Below are 20,217 nucleotides of genomic sequence, written 5' to 3'. Positions count from 1 at the left end.
CGATCTCTCTCTTCTTTCTCCTGTCAGGTGGGCTCCTGGGATGACGGGATTCTCCGGATGCGTTATCCGGTCTGGTCTCGCTATGGCACTTTCCTTGAGCCGCCCGATGGGGCTCAGCACCTCAGGGTTGTGACCTTGGAGGAGCGCCCCTTCGTGATCGTGGAGGGGGCGGACCCGTCCAGCGGGACCTGCATTCGAGACTCTGTGCCATGCAGGAGGCAGCTCAACCTGTCAGAGAGGTGAGGGGGATTACTGCTGTTATAACACCAGTGCACGGTCTCTTATTGCTGTTATAAAACTCTGCAGTGTGTTATTGCTGTTCTAACACCACTCTACAATGTGTTATTGCTGTTATAAAACCACTCTACAGTGTATTATTACAGCTATAAAGATAGCTCAACCTGTAGGAGGGGAGAGGGGGTAGAGCAGGTGGTGGAGTCACTTCCTGTGCTGTGTGTTTTTGATTTTAGCTCCCTCTCCGACGGTCTGGCTCCCATGAAAATGTGCTGTAAGGGGTTCTGCATCGATATCCTCAAACGATTGGCCAAGACTGTCGCTTTCACCTATGACCTTTACCTGGTGACCAATGGGAAGCATGGCAAGAAGATTGAAGGGGTATGGAATGGCATGATAGGGGAGGTGAGGAGAAAAGTTTCTGGAATATACAACAGTACAACACTGTTGGAGATGTGGTGAGAGTGAAAATTCAGATTGCATATTTCTTATTTACGATTGAATATGCATATATGTATACACATCCTTCATAGTTGCGTATTGATTGTGTATGCATATAGCTCCAAATTTCAAAATGTACCACGGTGGCAGGGCAGAAGTCTGCAGTGTAAATAGTGTGTATTGTTGTGTAGGACTTGTTTTGGTTAGACCTTTTGTTTTGGCCATTGTACCTTGTTTAGTTGTTCTGGTTTTGTTTGTTATTTTGTTAATAAACATTAGTGCTTTAACTGCAGCTTCTTTACTCTGAGTCTCATACCTGACACTATCCTGTTGGTGCCAGAAGACTCCCTAAAGATGGAACTGCAGTTAAAATAAATAAATAAATGAATGGAAGAAAGGCATGAAGAGCAGCAGCGGTGGGACGCTGAAGGGGCTCTGTGGTGCAGAGCTCGTGGGGTTTGAGCCCCTCAGAAAAGACCCCTGCTTCCTGGAGGCGTTCACCAGGGACGAGGTGGTCTGTGGACAAATGGGTTCGCCAGACTGCCCAGCAGCAGCTGCCTGCCCAAAAGCCAGAGAAGGGCCCGTATGCGTCCCAAGTCCTGTGGGATGGCGGATTACACACCTTCCTCGGCTGCCTGGAGGATCAAGGTTGGTGCCTTACGTGCAGGGAGTTCGGGCCCACGTGGTATGCTGCCCCCTCCAAGATGAAGAGGAGGAGCTGCCTGCTTGAAGAAGAATGGTGAATGAAGAAGTCTCTAAACCCCTCGTACTGTATGCATATTTTGTCCTTGCCAGGGTTACTTCCAGCAGATCTCATGGCCTTTAGTTATAGTAGAACGTTGCGCGAGGTTACACCACAAACGGGATCTTCACTGCTGAAATCTCATGAACATGTGGTACAGCTTTTGGACATGTTTCTATGCAAAAAAAGTAGTTATTGGTCAATTTGACCGCTTTTTAGCCCTAGAAGGCAAATTAACCCACCCTGTTAGCCGTGCAATCGTTTGGCCGCACACTTCCTATAGTGTGAGGAATGTGCATGGAATGTGAATGGAATGTGTATGGAATGTGCGTGGAATGTGAATGGAATGTGCATGGAATGTGCGTGGAATGCTTTCAAAAATAGACATGTTAATAGTTTATATTTATCAATTAACAAAATGCAAAGTGAGTGAACAGAAGAAAAATCTACATCAAATCAATATTTGGTGTGACCACCCTTTGCCTTCAAAACAGCATCAATTCTTTTAGGTACACTTGCACACAGTTTTTGAAGGAACTCGGCAGGTAGGTTGGCCCAAACATCTTGGAGAACTAACCACAGTTCATCTGTGGATTTAGGCAGCCTCAGTTGCTTCTCTCTCTTCATGTAATCCCAGACAGACTCGATGATATTGAGATCAGGGCTCTGTGGGGGCCATACCATCACTTCCAGGACTCCTTGTTCTTCTTTACGCTGAAGATAGTTCTTAATGACTTTCGCTGTATGTTTGGGGTTGTTGTCATGCTGCAGAATAAATTTGGGGCCAATCAGATGCCTCCCTGATGGTATTGCATGATGGATAAGTATCTGCCTGTACTTCTCAGCATTGAGGAGACCATTAATTCTGACCAAATCCCCAACTCCATTTGCAGAAATGCAGCCCCAAACTTGCAAGGAACCTCCACCATGCTTCACTGTTGCCTGCAGACACTCATTCGTGTACCGCTGTCCAGCCCTTCGGCGAACAAACTGCCTTCTGCTACAGCCAAATATTTCTAATTTTGACTCATCAGTCCAGAGCACCTGCTGCCATTTTTCTGCACCCCAGTTCCTGTGTTGAGTCGCTTGGCCTTGTTTCCACGTCGGAGGTATGGCTTTTTGGCTGCAAGTCTTCCATGAAGGCCACTTCTGACCAGACTTCTCCGGACAGTAGATGGGTGTACCAGGGTCCCACTGTTTTCTGCCAATTCTGAGCTGATGGCACTGCTGGACATCTTCAAATTGCGAAGGGAAGTAAGCATGATGTGTCTTTCATCTGCTGCAGTAAGTTTCCTTGGCCGACCACTGCATCTATGGTCCTCAATGTTGCCCGTTTCTTTGTGCTTCTTCAAAAGAGCTTAGACAGCACATCTGGAAACCCCTGTCTGTCTTGAAATTTCTGCCTGGGAGAGACCTTGCTGATGCAGTATAACTACCTTGTGTCTTGTTGCTGTGCTCAGTCTTGCCATGGTGTATGACTTTTGACAGTAAACTGTCTTCAGCAACCTCACCTTGTTAGCTGAGTTTGGCTGTTCCTCACCCAGTTTTATTCCTCCTACACAGCTGTTTCTGTTTCAGTTAATGATTGTGTTTCAACCTACATATTGAATTGATGATCATTAGCACCTGTTTGGTATAATTGTTTAATCATACACCTGACTATATGCCTACAAAATCCCTGACTTTGTGCAAGTGTACCTAGAAGAATTGATGCTGTTTTGAAGGCAAAGGGTGGTCACACCAAATATGGATTTGATTTCGATTTTTCTTCTGTTCACTCACTTTGCATTTAGTTAATTGATAAATATAATCTATTAACATGTCTATTTTTGAAAGCATTCTTACTTTACAGCATTTTTTCACACCTGCCTAAAACTTTTTCAGATCCTGCAGTCTGGAGGAATTTTGTACAGGCACTATCGCCATGATGCCATGAGATCAAGATTTTAAAGAAAATAAATCCAAGGAAATGGATTGATCTCCAGAGTGATTTGTCCCTAGTCTTGCATAACACAATTCTTACTGCACGGTCATGTGATCTTGTCTGCCAATCACGGCGTTTAAGTTATCCAAGCCATTTTAGAATTTTATAAGTTGCTTCACACTGGCGCTTGCACAGAATCCCGCCTCACTATGGTACAGATAGTGTTTATGTTGCAGTAGTGCCACCAAATGGGACTATATAATATTATTATTATTATTATTATTATTATTTATTTCTTAGTAGATGCCCTTATCCAGGGCGACTTACAATTGTTACAAGACATCATATTATTTTTACATACAATTACATTATTTTTTTACACATTATTTTTACATACAATTGCCCATTTATACAGTTGGGTTTTTACTGGAGCAATGTAGGTAAAGTACCTTGCTCAAGGGTACAGCAGCAGTGTCCCCCACCTGGGATTGAACCCACGACCCTCCGGTCAAGAGTCCAGAGCCCTAACCACTACTCCACACTGCTGCCCCTCTCTCTTTCCCCTTCTCACCATCTGTAATAATAGTAGTTATTGTTATCTCTATTTATGTGTGTGTTATAATCCCCTTCTCTCTCTGTCAGGTGGTGTATCAGCGAGCAGACATGGCAATTGGCTCACTCACGATCAATGAGGAGAGGTCGGAGGTTGTGGATTTCTCCGTCCCGTTTGTGGAGACGGGGATCAGTGTCATGGTCTCCCGTAGCAACGGCACTGTCTCGCCCTCCGCCTTCCTCGGTATGTTTGGATCTTTTTCCCTCTCTCTCTCTCTCTCTCTCTCTCTCTCTCTCTCTCTCTCTCTCTCTCTCGGATTGTGGGAGGAGCCAGGTGGTGAGTGGAGCGCAGGAGTTGTGATTCAGGAGAGTCTAAGCTTTTGCAATTATTTATTTATATATATTTATATTTTTGCGTTTCATGTAAAATTTGTTTGTTGGTTTATCGTAATAGTTTTAGTATATTTGCGAGTCATTGTTGTTTGTTTAGCTGATCGTAGATCAGCAGAAATGCCGATATGGCGTGTAGTTCGGGGGGAGCGGGGGGGTACTGACTCGCCGGCACGGCTGCCGCTGTGTGCCTGATATCGGGGTGGCGGTAGGAGAGGTTGTGGGCTTCAATAAAATAAAATCAGCTTCAAGGATGCGTAAAGCTCTAGTCATTTTTTTAACTGATTTGGATTTGATAAACATGCTAGTGGAGGAGGGGTTTAGTGTGCAGGGGTCTTTTATTGAAGTTTCACCTTTAGTGACCCCCGTAACCAAAGTAATACTGTCTAATGTCCCTCCCTTCTTAAAAAACGAGTTACTGGAAAGAGAGTTAGCAAGATATGGAAAATTGATGTATCCCATTAAGACGATCCCTGTAGGATGTAAAACTCCCAGTGTTAAACATGTCTTGTCTTTTAGAAGACAAGCGTTTATTTTACAACACAATCCTAATTTAGTTATTGAAGTAGCGTGTAATTTTAATGTCGAGGGGATGAATTGTGTTGTTTTTGCTAGTTCTGATACGATGAGGTGTTTTAAATGTGGAGCTCAGGGACATCAAACGAAACAGGGATCGGGCTGAAGCAGAGCAGGATAAGGGAGCTCCTGGCGGGGAGGAGGCTAGGGGCGATCGGGGAGAGCGGGAGGACGAGCAGCCCCTGGAGCCATCAAAGCCCATGTCGGTGGAACCAGCAGAGCCCGAGGCAGCGTGCCTGAAGCAGCAGCTTCAGCCGTGCCTGAAGCAGTGTCGACACCGCAGCATAAGAGACACAGCCAAGCGCAGACAGCCTCAGGGCAAGAGACTGGACAAAGCCAAGAAGAGTTTGAAATGGTGGCGAAAAAAAAGAAAAATAAAAACAAACAGTCTTAAGAAGGAGAGCCCAAGTGAGACCCTGGGTTAGTGTTTGTGGGCAGCGGGGAGAAGACTCAGTCCCCCGGCGTGAAAGTTGCGGAGAGCGGAGGCGATCCCCAACCGATGTCTGAAGAGGAACTGACGTCTTCCCCGGAGGCTGTGCCACCTTGCCCTGAGGAAGAAGGCACAAGCACAGAACTGCTCCAGTCTGACTACGAGACAGGTAACAAGACAGGGGGCACCGAGGCTGAAGCTGGGGCTGTGGAGAGCGGCGAGGCCGCTGAAGAAGATGGGGCAGATGGCGAGGAAGACGAGGGCATGTACGAGTCGGATGACGGGGGGCTCTCTGATTCCTCGTTAATCTCGGACGTCCCTGACAGCCAACCCGTCAGGAAAAAACTCTATACACTGCAGTACATTTGCAACTTTCTCGACAGTACGAAAGGTAAGAGGGGAGTGGACATTAAAAGTTTTTTTCCTGATTTAAAATTGTTTTTACATTCTGCGCATGTAGTCTCCAGGAAGTCCACACTTGAGGAGCTAGATCAGCAGAAGAGATACCGTTTAAAAAAAGTAGTGTACAGACGGTAAAGAAAATGATACCTTCAAAAACATTATTTTAATATGGATTTTTTTAATACGACTTTATTATTTTTTAGTGTTTGTTTTAACTTAAATTTCATTTAACATTCATGGCTGTAGACAGTCTTTAAAAGAACACAGTTATTTGATTTTTTAAAGCAGAAAAGGGACGCACACTGAGCAGGAGAATGAGGCGGTCTGGCGGTCAGAGTGGGGTGGTCAGGGTGTGTTCAGTCACGGCTCCAGCACCTTCGCGGGAGTAGCGGTGCTTTTTAAATCAGACATGGCTGTCACTGTAAAGCAAATAGAAGAGATTTTAATTGCACTGTAGATTTTACAAAGAATAGGAATACTGAGGAGCCTCATCCTCAATCCTCCAGAGAGCTGACTGCAGTTTTACTGTCCAGTGACCTGGTTGACGTATGGAGGTGTCTGCACCTTCATGCCCGACAGTACACCTGGTCCCAGTCTCGTATTAACTACACATCTAGAGCACGACTGGACCAGCATTATTCATTCCATTGTCACCTCAATGTTTTTGTAGGGGCAAGTATCATTCCTAATAGTCTGTCAGACCACCACTGCCTGTTAGTTAATGAACTTATTCCAACCGAAGGGCACAAATCTTCTTACTGGCACTTTAACATTCAATTATTAAAAGACTGTAAATTTGGAAATATTTTTAAAGAGTTTTGGAAAATCTGGCAAAAACAAAAGAACAATTATCAAGATTTAAGGCAGTGGTGGGACATTGCGAAAAAACAAATTACAATTTTTTGTCAGCAGTACACCCTGGAGGCAACCAGGTCACTAGACAAAGCAGTCAGGGAGTTAGAGAGAGACATTCTTAATTTAGAAAATAACGAAGATCACTCTAATGAGCAAACCTTCCAAAAAATAAAAGAACAAAGAAATGCTGGGCAGCTTGCTGGAGGGAGAAGGTGAAGGGGGCGTTGGTGCGTTCTCGCTTTGTGGAGCTGAGGGACATGGATGCACCCACTTCCTTCTTCTTTGGCTTGGAGAAAAAGAGAGCATGCAGCCAGCAGCTAAGGTGTGTGCGGACGCCCTGCGGCAGAGAACTACACAGCAGAGAGGAGATCAGTGAGGCAGCTGTGCAGTTCTACAAGCAGCTATTCACTAAAGAACAGTGTGATCCTGATGACACAGAGACCCTGCTCCAGGATCTACCCAGCCTGAGTGAGGAGGAGCAGAGAGGACTGGATACAGAGCTGACCATCGAGGAACTGACCACTGCAATGACACAGCTCTCCAGCGGGAAGGCGCCTGGGATAGATGGCATTTCTGGGCAGTGATCGGGGAGGACTTCTTCCAGGTGCTGAAGGAGAGTCTGGAGAGAAAAGAACTGCCTCTCAGCTGCCGCAGGGCAGTGATCACACTGCTGCCCAAGAAAGGAGACCTCTGCCTTTTAAAGAACTGAAGACCTGTTCCACTTTTATGTGCAGATTCGAAAATAATTTCTAGATGTCTCGCAAATAGACTTAAAAAGTGTTTAAGTACAGTAATACATAAAGATCAAAGTTATTGTATCTCAGGAAGATCTATTTTTGATAACCTGTTTTTAATTAGAGATTTTTTGACTTTGAGTGAAACATGTCATTTTAATGTGGGATTGGTCTCCCTTGATCAAGAGAAGGCTTTTGATAGGGTCGACCACACCTACCTTGTAAAAGTCCTGAGAGACTTCGGGTTTGGCCCTGTTTTTATTTCCTACATCAAGCTTTTATACGCTAATGTTTTTAGTGTTTTAAAGATTAATAATGGGTTGAGCAAACCTTTCTCAGTGAGCAGGGGCATTAGACAGGGCTGCTCTCTGTCTGGCATGCTGTATTCATTGACTATAGAGCCACTGTTGCATCTTCTGAGGGGCAGGTTGTCTGGCTGGGCAGTGCCTGCCTCACCCATCCCTGTCTCTGTGAAAGTATCAGCTTACGCTGATGATGTGAACGTGTTTGTGTGCAGTGATGGGGACGTCAAGGCCCTGAAGGAGAGCTTGGCAGTGTTTCAGAGAGCATCGTCAGCACGGATAAACTGGGCAAAATGCAACACCTTCCTGTCAGGCGGTTGGCAGGAGGGGGGGCCCCCCACACTGCCTCAGGCCCTACAATGGGACAGGACTGGGATTAAGGTGCTGGGGGTGTTCTTTGGGACAGAGCTGTTCATGCAGAAGAACTAGGAGGGCCTGGTGGATAAGGTGAGGGGGCAGCTGCACAGCTGGCAGGGGCTGCTGGCTCAGCTGTCATTCAAGAGGAGGGTCCTGGTCATCAATCATTTGGTGGCCTAAGCTGACGTGTCTGGACCCCCCACGGGGAATGGTAGAGGAGATTCAGAGGATATTGCTGGATTTCTTCTGGAGTGGGAGACACTGGCTGAGGCCAGCAGTTCTGTACCTCCCGACTAATGAAGGGGGGCAAGGCCTGGTCAGCATTGCCAGCAGTGTGGCAGCCTTCAGACTGCAGGCAGTGAAAAGGCTCCTGTATGCTGAGGAAGGTGCTGTGTGCCAGTTTTGTTAAGGCCGGTATAACCCGACTGGCCCACCTGATCGTGTCAGGCCACCCCTGTTGGATCTCAGCGGCTCAGCTGGCTGGACGGTTGGGCTGGCACTCGGAGAGGCTGGCTGAGAGAATGATTAATGAGCTGAAGAACTCTCTCCCCCCGAAACTCAAGGAGGCTTTGGGGGAGGGGCTAGCTGGGGGGGCAGATCAGGGAGGGGACCCCTTTTTCCCTATAGTTTTTTTTATCACCAGGTTTAGGTGAGGAAGAGGGCGGGGAAGGAGTGAGAATAGGGAAAGTATAGGGCAGCAATGTGGAGTAGTGGTTAGGGCTCTGGACTCTTGACCGGAGGGTTGTGGGTTCAATCCCCAGTGGGGGACACTGCTGTTGTACCCTTGAGCAAGGTACTTTACCTAGATTGCTCCAGTAAAAACCCAACTGTATAAATGGGTAATTGTATGTAAAAATAATGTGATATCTGTATAATGTGAAATAATGTATAATGTGATATCTTGTAACAATTGTAAGTCGCCCTGGATAAGGGCGTCTGCTAAGAAATAAATAATAATAATAATAATAATAAAGTGGAGAGAGTAAAAAGTATAGCTCGCCACACAGCAGAGGGAAAAAGGTACATGAGCTGCATGTTAAAACAGTCCAGTCCAAGCAGCTAAAAGGGCTTGTAGACACAAAGTCGAGAAGCCATTTACAGGTAGCAGAAGAAAGAGAGCCAGCGTGGAGGGTGTTGTACAAACTACCCTTAACTAAAAGAGTAGGGGACCTGCAGTGGAGGATCCTGAACTGCACCGTGTCTACGGGACGGTTCCTCAGCATCAGTGCGGAGTGCTGTTTATATGGGGAGGAGGAGACAGTGTTCCACACCTTCAGTGATTGTGTCAGGCTGGGGTCGTTCTTTCATCTCTTGCAGGGGCTCCTGCAAGCTTTTGGGGTGATTTTTAGCAAGGAGATTTTTATTTTTGGGTTCCCCTATAGTTTTAAATCAAGGAATAGGAGTGTTTTAATTAACTTTATTTTAGGGCAGGCAAAATTGGCCATTTTAAAATCCAGGAAAAATGAGATTTTAGAGGCAGGACTAACAGACGTTGTCCGATTGTTTTGTATTTTAGCAATCAGCCGGGTAATGGTGGATTTTAATTATTTTCAAATGGTCAGTAACCTGGAGGGCTTTCAGGAGAGGTGGTGTGTGGGAGACGCCTTGTGCTCACTGAGTGAGGAGGGAGAGCTGCTGTTTAGTTTTTTTTTAATATTGGCTTTTTTGTGTTTTATTTATATTTTATGAAAAAGTCAAAAGTCTCTCTCTCTCTCTCTCTCTCTCTCTCTCTCTCTCTCTCTCTCTCTCTCTCTCTCTCTCTCTCTCTCTCTCTCTCTCAGAGCCCTACAGCCCTGCAGTCTGGGTGATGATGTTTGTCATGTCTCTCTCTCTCTCTCTCTCTCTCTCTCTCTCTCTCTCTCTCTCAGAGCCCTACAGCCCTGCAGTCTGGGTGATGATGTTTGTCATGTCTCTCTCTCTCTCTCTCTCTCTCTCTCTCTCTCTCTCTCTCTCTCTCTCTCTCTCTCTCTCTCTCTCAGAGCCCTACAGCCCTGCGTCTGGGTGATGATGTTTGTCTTGTGTCTCTCTCTCTCTCTCTCTCTCAGAGCCCTACAGCCCTGCAGTCTGGGTGATGATGTTTATCATGTCTCTCTCTCTCTCTCTCTCTCTCTCAGAGCCCTACAGCCCTGCAGTCTGGGTGATGATGTTTATCATGTCTCTCTCTCTCTCTCTCTCTCTCTCAGAGCCCTACAGCCCTGCAGTCTGGGTGATGATGTTTATCATGTCTCTCTCTCTCTCTCTCTCTCTCTCTCTCTCTCAGAGCCCTACAGCCCTGCAGTCTGGGTGATGATGTTTATCATGTCTCTCTCTCTCTCTCTCTCTCTCTCTCTCTCTCTCTCAGAGCCCTACAGCCCTGCAGTCTGGGTGATGATGTTTATCATGTCTCTCTCTCTCTCTCTCTCTCTCTCTCAGAGCCCTACAGCCCTGCAGTCTGGGTGATGATGTTTATCATGTCTCTCTCTCTCTCTCTCTCTCTCTCTCTCTCTCTCTCTCTCTCTCTCTCTCAGAGCCCTACAGCCCTGCAGTCTGGGTGATGATGTTTATCATGTCTCTCTCTCTCTCTCTCTCTCTCTCTCTCAGAGCCCTACAGCCCTGCAGTCTGGGTGATGATGTTTGTCATGTGTCTCTCTCTCTCTCTCTCTCAGAGCCCTACAGCCCTGCAGTCTAGGTGATGATGTTTGTCATGTCTCTCTCTCTCTCTCAGAGCCCTACAGCCCTGCAGTCTTGGTGATGATGTTTATCATGTCTCTCTCTCTCTCTCTCTCTCTCTCTCTCTCTCTCTCTCTCTCTCTCTCTCTCTCTCTCTCTCTCAGAGCCCTACAGCCCTGCAGTCTGGGTGATGATGTTTGTCATGTGTCTCACGGTTGTCGCGGTGACGGTCTTCATCTTCGAGTTCTTAAGTCCCGTTGGATACAACCGCAGCCTGGCGTCCGGCAAACGTGAGTCTCCCATACTGTGCTATATCATACTATACTGTGCTATATCATACTATACTGTGTGGTCCAGTGGTTAAAGTAAAGGGCTTGTAACCAGGAGGTCCCCGATTCAAATCCCACCTCAGTCACTGACTCACTGTGTGACCCTGAGCAAGTCACTAAACCTCCTAGTGCTCCGTCTTTCGGGTGAGGCGTAGTTGTAAGTGACTCTGCAGCTGATGCATAGTTCACACACCCTAGTCTCGGTAAGCCGCCTTGGATATAGGCGTCTGCTAAATAAACTAATAATAATATACTCCATCATACTATATTATAATATACTATAGTATATTATACTATACTATACTGTGCTATACCGAACACTACTATAATTAGGGCTTCTGTTCTTTGCTATTTTTTGCTATTTTCGAGTTTTATGAAAATCTTTTTTTTTTGGGGGGGGGGGGGGGGCTTTCGCTCTTTATATACTGTTTGAAGTTATTGTTATCGGTTACTTTCCAAAATGCTTGGGCTGTTTTTTCTGTCACAGTGTATAGTAAGTTGATAATACCTGCACTCTTCAATTTACCGTCTTTGCTTTGCTGTCTGTCTAGGCATTTTCTTACATTTCGCCACAATTTGCAATTCTTTTTTAAATTCTGCGAGCGTGTAAATTCTCCCTCTCGATCTGTAATATAGTTTTAAATGTGGCAAGCCAGAACAATGCTCCTTTCTAATCGTATTCTGGTTTGAAATCTTGCAAGAGTGTACAATCCTCCAATAGAAATTTAGGAATTTGCTGCCACTCAGTAGTTGGGGTGAGTTTAAAATAATCAGAATGAATCAATGCGAGATACAAGTCAGGAAAAGAGGTACATTGAGTAACCATTTCCAATTTTTTCTCGGTGTTTAATGGATTTACACTGATTTCATTTCTTTTGTATCTGGGGTGTTTTATTGGTTATCAGTATAAACCAAAAATCAGAAGCCTTAACTATACTGTACTGTACTGTACTATACTATACTATACTATACTGCACTATACAATACCACACCACACCATACCATAAAATACTATACTATACTAGTATCTGTGTCTTCAATGTAAATCCATCGACAAACTAGAAGTCTTTCTCTTCTCTCTTCAATGTAAATGCAATGACAAACATTTTGACTTGAAATCTTTATTAGTGACTTCAATGCAAATTTAACAACAGATGTTTCAACTAGAAGTATTTCTCAGTGTCTTCAATGTAAATTCAATGAGAAATGTTTCGACTAGAAGTCTTTCTCAGCATCCTAAATGTAAATTCAGTGACAGATGTTTTGACTAAATGTCTTCCACAGCATCCTAAATGTAAATTCAGTGACAGATGTTTCGACTTGAAGTCTTTCTCAGTAGCTCTCCTCTTCTCTCTCAGGCCCTGGGGGTTCGAAGTTCACGATCGGGAAGTCTATTTGGCTGCTCTGGGCTTTGGTCTTCAATAACTCCGTCCCAGTCGAGAACCCCAGGGGTACCACCAGCAAGATCATGGTTCTGATTTGGGCCTTCTTCGCTGTGATCTTCCTGGCCAGCTACACTGCCAACCTGGCAGCCTTCATGATCCAGGAGGAGTACATCGATACTGTGTCGGGGCTGAGCGACAAGAAGGTGAGAGGAAGGGAGGAGACAGAGAGGAGAGAGAGAGCGGAGAGGGGTTGATGTTTGGGTTTATAATGTATCTGAAACGTAACTCTAACAGCAGCTTGACACTAACCCTTCCCCCTCCCTTCGCTCCCTCCTCCTCCCCTCCTCTTCCCTTCTCCTCCCCTCCTCGCCCCCTCCCCACCTCATCCCCCTCAGTTCCAGAAGCCCTATGAACAGTACCCTCCTCTGAAATTTGGGACAGTCCCCAATGGCAGCACTGAGAAAAACATCCGCAGTAACTATCCGGACATGCACCAGTACATGGGCAAGTACAACCAGAGAGGCGTGGAGGAGGCGCTGAACAACCTGAAAACAGGGTGAGCAACAGACCAGTCCCCTCTCCCTTCTCTTCCTTCTCTTCTCTCTACCCTGTCCTTTATCTCCCCTCTCTCCTCTCCCCTGTCTCTCTCTTTCTCTCTTTTCTGGAAGCACAGTAATATTAACAGTGTGTTGTATGCATTAACACTGTTCCCTTTCCTCTCTCCTCTCTGACTCCCTCTCTCCTCTTCTCTTTCCTGTCCTCTCCTCCCCTCCCCTCTCATCTCTCTATGTCAGTAAGCTGGATGCGTTTATCTACGATGCTGCTGTGCTGAACTACATGGCTCGGAAGGACGAGGGCTGCAAGGTGATGACGATCGGCTCGGGGAAGGTGTTTGCGACCACGGGCTACGGTATTGCGCTGCAGAAGGGGTCCAAGTGGAAGAGAGCTGTCGACCTGGCACTGCTGCAGTTCGTGGGAGATGGTAAAGAGGGGAGAGGAGAGAGGGGGGGGGGCTGTCGACCTGGCACTGCTGCAGTTCATGGGAGATGGTAAAGAGGGGGGAGGAGAGGAGGGGGGGAGCTGTCGACCTGGCACTGCTGCAGTTCATGGGAGATGGTAAAGAGGGGAGAGGAGAGGGGGGGGAGCTGTCGACCTGGCACTGTTCATGGGAGATGGTAAAGAGGGGAGAGGAGGGGGGGGGGGAGCTGTCGACCTGGCACTGTTCATGGGAGATGGTAAAGAGGGGAGAGGAGAGGTGGGGGGGGAGCTGTCGACCTGGCACTGTCCATGGGAGATGGTAAAGAGGGGAGAGGAGAGGGGGGGGGAGCTGTCGACCTGGCACTGCTGCAGTTCATGGGAGATGGTAAAGAGGGGAGGGGGGGAGCTGTCGACCTGGCACTGCTGCAGTTCGTGGGAGATGGTAAAGAGGGGAGAGGAGGGAGGGGGGGAGAGGAAAAGGAAATGGAGAGATGGGTTTGTTGATGTCCAGTAAACTCACCCCTCTCTCCTCTCTCCCCCTCTCTCTCTCCTCTCAGATGAGATTGAGATGTTGGAGAGGCTCTGGCTGTCTGGGATCTGTCACAATGATAAAATCGAGGTCATGTCAAGCAAGCTGGACATTGATAACATGGCCGGAGTGTTCTACATGCTACTGGTGGCAATGGGACTCAGTTTACTGGTGTTCGCCTGGGAGCACCTGATCTACTGGAAGCTGCGTCACTGCATGGGGCATTCTGGGAGACTGGACTTCCTGTTAGCGATCAGCCGGGTGAGTGTGTCTTGTAAGGAATCTAATTTTATGTCTGTAAAGGAGTGTGCACAATACCAATTACTATGGTAGTAAGTTTATTCCTAACTGTGTGTGTGTGCAGGTGAATTTTGTGAACTCTGCTTCCACTCTGTTTTCCTAACAGTATCTAAAATGGTGTGAGTCAAAATGCTGTTCCAGACACAGAAGGTCAGAAGGTCAAATGAACCCCACGTACCAGTTCCTTATTCGTCTGTATCCCGAGTGTATCCCGAGTGCTAAACATTCTCCCACAACTGCGTACCTTGCAGCTGTACTGAGCCACTGTACATTGACCTTACAGTCTCAATAGGGTATTAACATTACCTTATTAGTAGTATTAGCATTATTAGTACGGCAATTGTTGTTAGTATTTGTATTGTTAGTATTGGTATGAATGTTAATATTAATATAATTGTTATTAGTGTTATAATATTTGATGGCTTGGTGGTCCAGTGTACATTTTATATATCGTTAATACTGAAGTCTTCCAAAACACAGAAAAATATATTTGATATAGCAATTGTGTAATTATAGTTTTCTGTGTTTTGGAAGACTTTGATATTATTGATATCAATATAGCATTTTCATATCGTTGCCCACCACTAGCTAGAACCAAGACCTTAAAATCATTCCTAAACCGTACAGGAAGTCAATGTAATGCTGCTAACACAGCGCTAATGTGTTCATACTTCCTTGTTCTTGTTAAAACCCTGGCAGCAGCATTTTGCACAAGCTAATTGAGATAAAATGCAACTTGAAATACCAAAGAAAAGAGCATTGCAATAATCAATCCTAGATGTTATAAAAGCATGCATCAGTCTCTCAGCATCCTGCAGCAAACAATTACTTCTTAGTTTAACAATATTTCTTAAATGATAAAAATGCACTTTAGTTACATTCCTAATGTGAGGCTGAAATGAAAGATCTGGATCAAAAATGACACCCACATTTCTTATTTCAGCCTTCAACTCAGAGGAGAAACTACCAAATGTAAAATCAGATGGATTTATATTATTTAGTTGATTCTGTGATCCCAAAACGTTTTTTTTTTGACACCCATTGCTTAGAACGGAACCATGGATTCTTCCTCAATTTTAATAAATTCAAACCTCTTTGAAAGATAAGATTTTAACCAAGACAGGACACAACCTGGCAATTCCACTAGATTCTCAAGATGATCAATTAGAATAGGATGAGCAATAGTGTTGAATGCTGCACTTAGATCTAGAAGTATAAGAAGCGAGGGTGAGCCCGTATCAGAAGATAACAGCACATCATTCACCACTCTGATAAGTGCAGTTTCAGTACCATGGCCAGGGTGGAAGCCTGACTGAAATGTCTCTTATTTATTATGTACTGGAAGAAATTCATTAAGCTGGGTAGCTACTACTCTCCCTACAACTTTGCATAAAAAATGGGAGATTAGAATACTATTATAGTAGTAGTAGTAATATACATATTAGCATTATTAATATTATTAATTAGTATTATAGTATTATTAGAAACAGTAGTAGTATTAATATCAGTGTTATTATCATTACTATTTTTACTATTATTATTATCATTGTCATTGTTACTGATGTTGTAATTATCATCATTATTGACATTCTGAGTGTGAGATCTACTCTCAGCGAAATTACAAGTGTAGCTTCTGCTCATTGGTTCCAATGGGGACAGGAATTATAATTGTGTTTTTTTGTCATTATTATTATTATTATTATTATTATTATTATTATTATTATTATTATTATTGCTGTTATAATTATTACTGTTTTTATTCTTCAGGGGATGTACAGCTGCTGCAGTCTGGATGAAGAGGAGACAGACCCCCCTCACCCTCACCCCATCCACCCCTCCCACCTGCCCCCTCCCCCTTCCTCTCACAAGAAACCCTCCTCCTCTCTCCCCAACACCCCCTCCCTCTCCCTCCCCCCGCTGGGACCCCCGAACCCCCCTCAGCCCCCTCTCCTCTCGGCCCCCCTGCCCTGCTCCACCTTCCTGCCCCGCCCCGACCGCAGATCAGCCGTGGTGGAGCGCTGGAGGTCCTCGGCTGGGGGCCCAAGGGGCCCCGGCATACAACCAGGGGGGGGAGGGGGCCCCAAAAGGTTGGTGAGGAGCGGGGGGGTAACGGAACTATTCACTGGGGCTCCGAACTTCCCCAAAAAGGTGAAGACCCCGCCTTCGTGGTCGGCTCTTGATGGGTATCGGAGATATTATGGTCCCATCGACCCGGCCGGGCTGTCCTGCGTGGAGAACCCAATATCAGTGCAGCAGCAACAGCAGGCCGCTAATCCTAACCTTAACCTGCAGCCCCTCCCTTCGATGCATCAGCAGTCTTCCCTGGCCATCATGCCTGCCTATAACGGGGAGCAGAATGTACAAACTCAACAGCAACAGCAGCATAGAGCCAATTCTGTCTCTCAACAGACCGCCCCCGCACTGCTCCCACCCCCCAGCTACTTCACCATCATCCAGGAGATAGACGAGACACTGTCCGCTCAGAGTGGCCCGAGCTTGGGTTCCCAAGCAGGGGAGAAGGGAGCGGCGGGCAAGCTGGGGGGCAAGCCTCCCAAAACGGACTCTCGGTTCTCCCAGGACAGAGAGGCAGGGGAGGGAGGTATAGGTGGAGCAGGAGGAGAGGTCATCCCGAACCATCTGTGGCCCATCCCTGTGGCCCTGCTCTGGAAGAGGAAGAACCAGCAGAGCCAGGCTGCCAGGAAGCAGCCCAGGGAACGGGAAAGGGAAAGGACTTTCCAGGAGTCTGTTAGCGAAGCTGGGCTGGGGGGAGGAGACGGGAAGAAGGGTAAGAGAAAGAACAAGAAGGTGACGCCAACGAAGAAGGTGAAGGCCAAGAACAAAGTGGGGAAAGTGAAGGAGGGCAAGGAGAAACTGTTTGTGGGATCAGCAGAGTCAGCTACAGCAGCTGAAAAGGTTTTGATCCCCCTCTATGAGAACGTGCCGATCAGGGACAAAAAGGGGGGAGACCTGGGGGAGATAGAGGGAGGGGGAGGAGGAAGGGAGGGGGCCAGGGGAGGGGGAGGGGTAGGGGGAGGAGGAGTGGAAGGAGGGGTTCTGGGTTCAACAGAGAAACAGCAGCAGAGCAGGAAGAAGAGGATGAGGGGGGAGGAGAGAGGCAGACACTCCTCGGAGCTGGAGGAAGACTCTTCTTCCTCGGAGGAGGAAGACGACGATCTGGATAATGTGGACTCAGAGGATGAGCTGTTGCTGCTGGACAGGCGCCCTGCCTCAGGGTCCCGGAACAGGGGCAGCGGCAGCAGTGGGAGCAGGTGTCGGCTAAGCAGGAAGGGCTCTCATCGAGCCCAGCACAGCACCTCCTGTTCAAGCTTGATTCCCCCTCCTCTCCCACCCAGGGAAGGCAAACCCAGGAAGGGGAAGCAGAGAGGCAAGTCCCCCCCGGAGCCCATCAGGGGCAAGAAGGGCCCCAGGAAAGGAAAGAGGAGGAGGGTTCGAGGCTCCCCGGAAGAGGAGCTCCCCAGTCCTTTCTACCCCTGCTGCTGGCTGGAGAAGCTGGAAAGTTTGGGATACCATCACCAATCCCATCACTGCCACCACCACCGCCAAGGTTACCCCGAGGACCTGCCCCATCCTGCAGGGTATAGGAACCAGGGCAGGAATAGGGAGAAGGAGAAGGGGGGCAGGAAGAAAGGGAAGGGGAGTTTTCGGGTGGGGAAACGGGGGGCTGGCAGTGCAGGAGGAGGGGCTGGGAAAGGAGAGACCAGACCCCTTCTCTTGCACTTCCCGAGCGAAGTGGAGTGTCCGCAACATTCCCGAGTCGTGGTGCGGACGGGGGAGGGGTGGGTGGGGGGGTCGGGATCAGAGAGCGAGGAGTCGGAGTCGGAAGTACAGGTAGATCCCGGGAAGAGGAGACAGGGGAGGGTGGAAGAGGATTCTGAGGCGTCATCGGAGGAGAGGGAGGGGGAGGAGGAAGAGGAAGAGGAGGAGGATGAGTCTGAGGTAGAAGAAAGCGATGATGATGATGATGATGAAGATGATAATGATGTTGATGATGAAGGAGAGGAAAATTTCCCAGAGCAGCCGACATTTCAGGAAAAGTTCCAGGAGGTTCCACGTCGTCGGAATCAGTCGAAATTGCCAGACTCAAAGGATTTCAAGGACTTCAGGGAGTTCCCAGGTTTCGAGGATGAATTTGGAAATTTTGAGCGCTACAGGGGGGGGGAGGAGGGGAGCGAGGGGGAGGAGGGGAGTTTGGATCCAGGGGTGCGGAAGCAGCTGTCGCCCCAGTTCTTTTTTGGAACGTACCCGGCGAGGGAGAAAGGGGGCAGCGTGAAGAGCAGAGGTGGAGGGGAGGAGGGCAGGGAGGAGGGAGGGGCATGGTGGGCGGAGTGGCCAAACCAAGCCCCGCCCCTGCCTCGCCGCTACTGGTCAGTGGATAAAATCCCCACTAAACAGGAGCCCAGCAGACAGAAAGGGAGGGAGAGGGGAGGAGAGAGGAGAGAGAGGCAGAAATGCCGTCACGTTCACAGCACGGACCAGCCATACTGCTGCTGCCAGAGACACCAGAATAACCTCCCAGCGCTGCAGCCCCAGCAGCCGCTGCTTGCTGCCAACCTCACTTCCTGTCGGAGTCAGGAAGAGTTGCCCACGTGCAGGAGCTTCAGCGACAGCCAGGGGGCGGCAAGCAAACGCAAACCCCGGCTGGAGACAGCCAGTGGCCAGCAGCCCTCCCTCGCCTCTCTGGCAGCCAAGACACAGCCGCAGCCCATAAGCACCGTCGCCGAGGCCCTGCTCCTCCCCCTGGCAACCGCAGCCATCGCCCCCAGCGCCCGGCAACAGTACCAGCGCATCACTTCCTGCCCGCCCCCCCGCAGGTTTTACTCCCCTCACCTGCCACTCAAGTCCAAGAGCCTCTGCTCGAGGAGAGGCTCCGCCCACTTCTCCAGCCTGGAGTCCGAGGTATGACATCATTGCGATGTCACAGAGGGATCAGTTTGTGTAAGAGACTCTACACACCTGGGATAAGTTTGTATAAGAGACACCCTACACACCACGGATTAGTTTATATAAGAGACACCCTACACACCTGGGATAAGTTTATATAAGAGACACCCTACACACCACGGATTAGATTATATGAGAGACACCCTACACACCACGGATTAGTTTATATAAGAGACACCCTACACACCACGGATCAGTTTATATAAGAGACACCCTACACACCACGGATTAGTTTATATAAGAGACACCCTACACACCACGGATTAGTTTATATAAGAGACACCCTACACACTTATAAATCTCAGACTAGAACTAATCTTAGACTACTTTGCCTGACCAAGCAGACCAAGATGTAGCCAATAATGTAATTAAATCAGACATCATCAAAAATTGTTTACAGCCAGCAGAGAAGTCTGTGACCTTTAATGCATATGGGGAAAAGGGAACTAGCCTTGAAATCCAATCTGAAACAATTATATAACGGACAGAAGCTTTTTGACATTAATAACAGCTTCCTTGATGAATTCGATGGGCTCTACATTTCTGTTCTACATTGTTGTTTTCCGCACCTAGAACTGTGTTTGTAGCAGAACTTTCACTTGACGTGAATTTCAAAAAGACAACTAAAGACGATTATAAAGACACCTGGATGTAATACTCTCTTGGTACCTGATATTTGACAGTATAGGAAACACTTTTGCAATACAGTATGTTTTTTCACATTGTGATTTTTCCATCGGTTGCTTTGCTAATCTTAATTAGATCGGTTTGGAATCAAACCTGCTGCAAGCTTTACAGTAGAAATGACCTACAGCCACAAAAACCTCAGCGTGGCACCGCCAGGATATAGCCTGCATCTGGAAACCATTGTGACATCACTGCTGGGCAGAACCATGTTTGATATCATAATGGACAGGATATAGCAAAGATATATCAGTTATGTAAGAGATACCCTACATACCATGGATTCACTTCTAAATCACAGACAAGCTCGAATCTAGTCCAGATCTGGTGTAGCAAACCGAGTTACACAGAGAGAGGTGTGAAGGATCGTAATGGAATAGCCAAGATATAGCCAAGAGATATCAATTTATGTAAGAGATCCTACATACCACAGATCCACTTATAAATCACAGACGAGCACTA

At 47.3% G+C, this 20,217-nt stretch overlaps 1 protein-coding gene across 1 annotated transcript in view; it reads left to right on the top strand.

Moving 5' to 3' along the window:
• The window catches only part of LOC117409967 (glutamate receptor ionotropic, NMDA 2D-like), a 78,244-nt gene extending 59,212 nt beyond the window's left edge, over nucleotides 1-19,032 (top strand). The window contains exons 7-15 of the mRNA XM_059018554.1: nucleotides 28-239; nucleotides 471-639; nucleotides 3,984-4,137; nucleotides 10,753-10,878; nucleotides 12,276-12,505; nucleotides 12,698-12,858; nucleotides 13,097-13,284; nucleotides 13,838-14,070; nucleotides 15,877-19,032. Of these exons, the coding sequence (XP_058874537.1) occupies nucleotides 28-239; nucleotides 471-639; nucleotides 3,984-4,137; nucleotides 10,753-10,878; nucleotides 12,276-12,505; nucleotides 12,698-12,858; nucleotides 13,097-13,284; nucleotides 13,838-14,070; nucleotides 15,877-19,032 (4,629 nt within the window). The remainder of the gene's footprint in view (nucleotides 1-27; nucleotides 240-470; nucleotides 640-3,983; nucleotides 4,138-10,752; nucleotides 10,879-12,275; nucleotides 12,506-12,697; nucleotides 12,859-13,096; nucleotides 13,285-13,837; nucleotides 14,071-15,876) is intronic.
• Nucleotides 19,033-20,217: the final 1,185 nt, after the last annotated feature.

Source organism: Acipenser ruthenus, chromosome 60 (assembly GCF_902713425.1).
Source record: "Acipenser ruthenus chromosome 60, fAciRut3.2 maternal haplotype, whole genome shotgun sequence".
Classification (NCBI taxonomy): domain Eukaryota; kingdom Metazoa; phylum Chordata; class Actinopteri; order Acipenseriformes; family Acipenseridae; genus Acipenser; species Acipenser ruthenus.
Note: the sequence above shows the minus strand (reverse complement) of the source record. Positions and strands in the feature narration are given on the sequence as shown.